Here is a 7,680-nt window from a genome sequence, read left to right as displayed (position 1 = left end):
CACATATATACACAATTAAAAAAAAATGTAAATAAAATAAATTTTGGATTAAACATAAAATAAAAGAATTTTCATTTTCCTCCAAATTAAAAAAAAAAAAAAAAAAAAAAAAAACTTCACGAGTAGACCATTATTAAATGTACATTTTGTAGGAGTACAAAAAAAAACACACACACACATGTATGAATACAATTATATACTTATACATATATATGTATTTATTTGGATACATATATAAATACGTTAGTAAATACTACTAATACATAGATACAAACTAAATGATAAATATGTAAATACATGTATATTTGTATATCATTACAATCACATTAGATTTTGGGGATATACGACACGAGTATGTAGTAATAATATATAAGCATTTATGCATATATGTATATATTTATTGATCGATAATTAAATTTTATTTGTTTCGTTTTTAGATATAGCAATATTTATATGACATTATATAAATGTATATATAGAGAATATATATAGATAATTATAATTATTTATTATAGATATGACTATGACAGCAGATATTTGTTAGATATTACAAAAATATTTTTGTATTTTCGCTTGTTTTTTGGGTATTACAAAAACAAAAAACTTGTATAGCACTTAAAATATGATATTTTCGCATTTGCTTATGTGTTTCATTCAATTGGAAATTATTGTAAAGTCTAAAGAAAGCATTAGATTTAAAATAGTTTTAATATATAGTATTTCTATTGTTTTGCCAGTTGTGATGCTCTATTATATAGTCTAAATAGAAAAAAAAATTATAAAAATGCATGCAATAAAATGCCAATAAGTTATAGAGGGTTCATGGTGTATCGATAGTTTTTCTTTAATTTCATCTCTATCTTTTGTTGAATAGTTTCTTTGTTTTCTTCTTTGTATTGTGCGTAAGAAAATCATAAGTAAATTAAGTAAAATTTCATTTTGTTTATTTTATATGGTATATACACAATAAAAAAAAGGAACATAGAACATAGCAAAATATTAAAAAGGGAAGGAGTAATATAGATAAGTATTGGGTCAGGTTTTAAAAACCTTTAAGGACTCTTAAAATATAGGAAGTCAAACAAAGAAAACAAAAATAAAATAAAATAAAAAAAAAATAAAATAAAATAAAGACAGACTTTTTGAAATGTAAAAAATTTCCCGTTTTTGGGAAGTTTATAAGATCAAGCTAAAATAAATCTATTTAAATCTGGTGGATATTAGGCGCAAATATCTATCCCCCTTTTATCAATTAACTGTAAGCGCTACTTAAAACCCTGCTAAAATCAGCCGTGATCGGAAAGGCTCTCATGATGGCAGGTTACAGTGAAATAAAGGAAAAACGGCAATGATTTCTGCCCATACTCCTCATCATGGATTCATAGACTTGGAAAACCTGCTGTATAAAATCTTGAATAATTTCACATTCGCCATTTTTAAAAATTTTAAAACCCAGGAAACTCCAAATTACGTATCGAAATAGGATAAAGAGAGCGGCTTGGACATAGCCCATATACCATCGACCATTTTTAAACCCAGGAAACTCCAAATTACCAATCGAAATAGGATGCAGAGAGCGGCATGGACATAGCCCATATATCATCGACCATATTAGGCATTGGGAGGGAATTTAGGCATCAACAAGTTGAATTTTTGACTTTTTAAAATTTAGAAAATCCGATATTTTGGATTTTAATGTAATGTAAAAAGATCTAGATTATGTTCCCATACAATCTGTATCCGACTTTTCTCTACACACAAATACATATTTTTTTTCTTCTTCAATCACGAAATTAATTGATCCAATTAATTTTTAATTAAAATGTCTTCAATCGCAGAAATGAAAGTATCAATCACTAAAGTCAATTAAAAATTTAATTGTTTCAATTAAAAATTGAATTGATACTATTAATTTTTGTGATTGATTTTGATTTCAATTATTATAATTTTGATTTTTTTTTTTTTTTAATTCAATTAAAATTTTAATTGGCAAAATGTTGGTGATATTCTTTTCTGTGTATATTTCGCTATAAGGCGAGTAGTGGATTTTGTCAAAAGCCAATTAGTTTAACATGAACATTCGAATAGTCAATGGTTGAATCGTTTTTTCAAACAAAATCTAAAGTCGCCTAGTGGAATTTGTTACTAAATGTGTAGACTTATGGCTTTTCTATTGTAAAAAAAATGTGTAAAATTTAATGTTCAAATTTAGTTGCCTTCGCAGTATTATGAAGCTGCAATAACTTAGAAGCGGCATCCGAATTGAAGTATACACCCATGTTCCGATATCCACTTCAATTCCACTTCCACTATTCACGTCAAATCCATGAACGTGAAAATTTGGTGTTCTTAATTCCACGTTCTTTTTTGAACTTTTCTGTAACCAGCTGGGTTGCACAAATCACCCAAAAATGCACTAAGGCGGAAATCAAAATAAGTGGAATCAATGGACTTATTATAATTTATTATTTTTTTAAATTAAAAATGACGCAGTTTTAATAAAACTCATGTATTAAATATAAAACATTTTAAATTTTTTAACCGGAAATACACCCATCTTGGACATAATTCAACTTTCACCAAGACTTTTGCAAGTGAATTGATTTCACGAAAATTCCGGTGAAAGTGAATTATAGGACACGAAAATCGTGGAATTGATTCACATTCACCTGGAAGTGGATTTGGGAACATGGGCAATAGTTAGAAAACATATAGCGCAACAATAGGGCAACACTTTTTCACAGAAACGAAAACGCTATTAGTCGAATTATCGACTCTTCAAAATGTGAAAGAAACCGATTCTTCGACGTAGCGACTACTAAATAGTAAAGTCGAGTGGTAGGTACTGATAAAAGTCAATTATGACTAACATCAAAGTTCGACAAGTCGATTTTAATCGATTTTCAAAAAATGTAACATCAACTAGTGGACAGAGAATGAAGCTGTCGACTATTTTTGGCCAATTAAGTAGGCTCATCTCGTCTGTTATATAGCCGTCAAATATTGGAAATATATTTGTTTAAATTTGAAAAAAAGGTACGATGGTTGAGCCCATAGACATAATACATAGATGATCCACTATTCTCTTTAAAAAAAATGTGTCAGTTCCAAAAATTAATTTTCTGACATTTCGTTTTGATTTTTTCTTAGACAGTCAGTCCCAAACATTAATTTTCGAGCATTTATTTTTTTGTTGTTCGTAAAGAGCAATGCTGCTCAAAACTAAATTTCGTATTTTCGCGGTTTTGGTCACAATTTTTTTGTTCAAATATGAACTTTTAATATATTAATTTATTTATAAATCCTCTGTTGCGCATCATAAACGTTCTAATTTTGTGTAAAATTGGCAAACTACAAAAACGAAAGAGATTGTAAGCGTGCTCTTATTTTTCTTGTTTATTCTTAATCTTCGGAACTGTTAAACATAGTTTGACATCCATGGCTCATCTATGTATTATAAGGTCTATGGTTGAGCCGATACAAATTTGTCTATTCGGCAGCGGACAATTATCGATTATAAAATCAAATTAAAGTTATCCAAATAGTTTTGAAATTAGTTGTACAATCAAATTTACATTTCATTCGTATCTTCTGTGCGAGATTTTTGTTAACTTTGCTCCGGCTTCAATGCATCAAATTATCGTGGCAGCCTGTTTTTACATAACTGATTATATTATTTGTTTGTTGTTTGATGAACGGATGAAAGGATTAAGTTTCGCCACTACTATCCAATAGAGGCGCTGCTGGTTAGTTCTATTAATCGGCGGCGACGACAAATTTTAGCAGGGTCGGCTTCAATCTCTAAATTGGACAATTGACGTTGCTAACACACATTAGGGCTGTTTTCTTTTAGCACTAGATATGCTAAGCCGTTAAGGACTAAAAGAAAACAGAGTACTCGTTTATCCAGGACATCTCCAAAAATATGCAACACTGTCATCAGCTGTTTAAAATCAATCACAGAAAAGAAGTGAAATCTTGCATTTTTAATGTATGAAATGCTCCAATTAGTAATAAATATTTAATGCTGCGATTATGTATCACTTTGAACTTCATGTTTTTCGATAAAATAGTCACAATAAATTGCTATTGCGAATCGAAGAAGCGTCACTTTATCCAAATACAATCTGGCAACATCGGCGCGACTTGCACTGATGAGATGTTCTGGATAGAATACCAGGGCAACGATGTTCTGGATAGCCCATACAAATGTTGCATCCAGTGCAAAAAGAAAACAGCCCTATTATCATTACGGCAATTAAAGCTTTTGCAATAAAAAAAAAAATAATTTCGTGATTGCAAACAACAAAAAAAAAACATTTTTTTATCTGCACAAAAAAAATTGTTCACGAAAATTTTTCCACTTAAAGTCTTAATTGAGATTTAAAAAATACTCAATTAAACATTTAATTGATTCAACAAAATTTTTAATTGAAACAAAATCATTTTTAATTTGATCAAGTAAAATTTTAATATACTATCAATTTTTAATTGAGACTGTCATTTCTGTGATTGAAGACATTTGAATTAAAAAATTAATTGGATTAATTTCGTGATTGAATCCGAAAAAAATATTGTGTGTATTTGAACCAATTATATTTGTAAATACAGCAATTAAGTTTATTATTGGCATCGGTAATTCATTTTCGTGTTTGAAACTACTGCAATTCAAACTTAAGTGGATTATTATATTAACGGTCATTTTCATGTAGTTCCGTTATGCTTTAACTGCCTGTTAACAGAAAGTAAATTGCAAATATTTTCTCTCCAGTTAATTTTAATTGAAAAATTTTCAGCAGTTAAGCTCCTAACTGACATATGGAATATATAGACAATATGAGAGATATGTCTATAGTTCGGTTCAAAAGTTCGTTAGCTAAAGTAGCACTAACGGAGCTTCATGAAAATGGGGGAAAGTCAGCAATTGAAAACTTTACTGTACGAATGAGGTCATGGCCTAATAAAAACCCCAAAATTAGGAAACTCCCATTACATTTCAAAAAAAAAATAAATAAAACTAAAAAAAACAATAACAAATACTCAGACATGATACAAAGATGTAAAATTGCTTTACTCTACTGGTTTCTTAACAATAACAGGTGGAGGGGGAGCAGGCACAGTTGGTCTTTTGGGTGTCATTATCATATTGGGTGATACAGGAGTAGTAGGAGTTAAACGTGGTACTTCAACCTTTCCATTATCATTATGCACTGACAATGCATTACCGCCACCACCGGCCACCGTATTGGTTGGCGTTATTTGACTTATATGGGTATTTGTATGCGGGGTATTATTTTGGGAACTTGGAGGATTTGTTGTCATTTTTTGAACTACAGATGGAGGAGGAGCAAATAATGTCGGATTAGAATTGGGATTAGCATTAACTTCATTATTTGTATGATGTGTATTATGATTTGCTTCCTTAAGTATTGCTGAAGGTATAGATGTATTACTACTACCAATATTGGCCTGTAAAGCCGTTACATTATCACAATGTTCCTGCACCAATTGCTCAGCCGTTTTATTACCCCTAAATGAACCATTGATATTGTTCTGTTGATTAGATGATGAAGATGTTGCATTTGCTGCAGTTGATTCATCATCACTACCACGATTGGTATTTGTCGTTGTTAACGTTTGTATGCCCAAGACCATAGGTCGTTTGGGTATTTTTGGCTTTTGCGGGAGATCTGGTTTAAATGTCATCGAATTAACACTATCGTTACTCTTACGATCGGCAACGGGTGATGGCAAATTATCAAGACCAAAGAATTGTGTACGTGTCATGGGTACCGGTTTAGCAGATAATGGAGGATGAGGACCATTATATTGGTGTTGTTGTGTGTTGTTAGTCCCACCGCCATTTGTATTAGAAGCATTGAAATCGAGTTGCAATTGTTTGGGTGGTGGAGGAATCTCAGGTTTTTCAATATGGCCATTATTATTGTTATTTAATGAGGATGTCGTGGTGGTGTTGTGAGTGTTATTTATAGTCATAGTTCCTGATGTAGTATCATTGTTCGGTGGAAATAACTCTTTAGCTCTTTGGTGATTATTATGTTGTAATTCGCCATTATTTTTGGCAATATCTTGCGTTGATGTACCATTTGGATCTGAACTAACCACGTTTTGTAATTTCATTGGTGGCGAAGGGGCACATGGTTTTTGGCGACGTATTGTTCCATAACGTGGACTTTCAGCAACATCTGAAAAATAATAAATACAATTTAATTCCAGTTTGAATGAGATATAATAAGAATAGAATTTTGGCTATAACGAATATGGTAACTAAGTCAGTAATTTGATACAGGGAATTTTTCAATTTCGTTTTACGAAAATTTTGTAGGATTTTAATCCATATTTGTGGTGTAAGTGCCAACCCAACAAAAACTAGGTAACCACATCTCATTACAATTGGCATTACCAGGACTACAGCTGTCATTACACTTTGCATTACATTGCGGTGAGTTATAATGACTAACTTGTAATGACAAAAATATATACTTCTCGGTAATTTTCGAATTGTTATTCTCAAATTCTTATGCAGTTGGCTGTTAATGACTTAATAAAATAGAATAAATGTTGGTACCATTAGGTATAATTATTCACATAATTGTGTTTTTACTTAAAAAATCAAAAAGAATATGTAATGTAACGGTAAGTCTAATAATAATATTTCATAATAATTGTGCTTTAAATTAATGCCATTAACATGTTATGTTTTAAATAAATGCTTTCTTATACCACATTCACATTACACTTTTAAAATGCACTTAAACTAGATTTCAAATGCCATTTGCCTATAAAAAAGGGACTTAAAATCCATTTTTAGTAGATTTCGAACCTAATGTGAATTGACTATTGGATATATTATAACGTAATTCACGAATCCAACTCCCTTAAACAACCTACATTTATTTCTATTTTAGGTGTGAAAATAATTTTTACAACTTTTTTATTTTATTTTCTTTATTTATTTTGAATAATATGTCAGGCTGGTACAACAAGAATTTATTCTTATAAATGACAGTACCAACTTTATAATGATATTAAGTTTCATGTTAATTGAGATGAGAAGATTAATTTAAAAATTATGTGTATATAAATTTAACAATAATCAAAATTAAAAATTTAAATTAAAATTTAATTTGCGTGTAATCTTATTTAGATGATTTATTAGATTTTTTGTTTACAATATTCGTTTCTATTCAAGTAGTGCTCCTATTACAGCATTACTCGCCATCATATTTTGATCCATTGTAATCGGCGATAGAAGCCAATATTTTCGAGATTTGGTTGCCTGAGACAATAAGTGGCTACTTCGCAAATTTTGGTGTATCTACGAAAAAGTGCTTAGTTATTAGGTGATTATATGCTCTAAAAGCACTACTTATTTCATAACCGAAAGAATGCCTGGGGAGAAGTACTTTCCTCCTAGGACATGCGTATGGAAATGTAATCCAGAGCGATGCCAATTAATAAGTGGTTATTAATTCTTAAATATGCTTACATACATGATTACCGGGTAATGAGAGTTTTTGCTGGGAAGGTTAGCATATAGGAAGTTTATAGGAAAAAGCCGCATCCATCATTTCAGAAATAAAAGTTTGACAACATTTTCTATATAGATAAAATTTTGACAACATTTTCTATATAGATAAAATTTTGACAAAATTTTCT

At 30.2% G+C, this 7,680-nt stretch overlaps 1 protein-coding gene across 1 annotated transcript in view; it reads right to left on the bottom strand.

Annotated features, from left to right (window-relative positions):
- Positions 1–5,037: 5,037 nt before the first annotated feature.
- The window catches only part of RhoGAP92B (Rho GTPase activating protein at 92B), a 42,164-nt gene continuing 39,521 nt past the window's right edge, over positions 5,038–7,680 (bottom strand). The window contains exon 5 of the mRNA XM_075289948.1: positions 5,038–6,206. Coding sequence (XP_075146063.1) covers positions 5,071–6,206 — 1,136 coding nt within the window. The 3' untranslated portion in view covers positions 5,038–5,070. The remainder of the gene's footprint in view (positions 6,207–7,680) is intronic.

This window comes from Haematobia irritans, chromosome 1, assembly GCF_050003625.1.
Source record: "Haematobia irritans isolate KBUSLIRL chromosome 1, ASM5000362v1, whole genome shotgun sequence".
Lineage (NCBI taxonomy): Eukaryota > Metazoa > Arthropoda > Insecta > Diptera > Muscidae > Haematobia > Haematobia irritans.
This window is presented reverse-complemented; position numbering and strand designations above follow the sequence as displayed.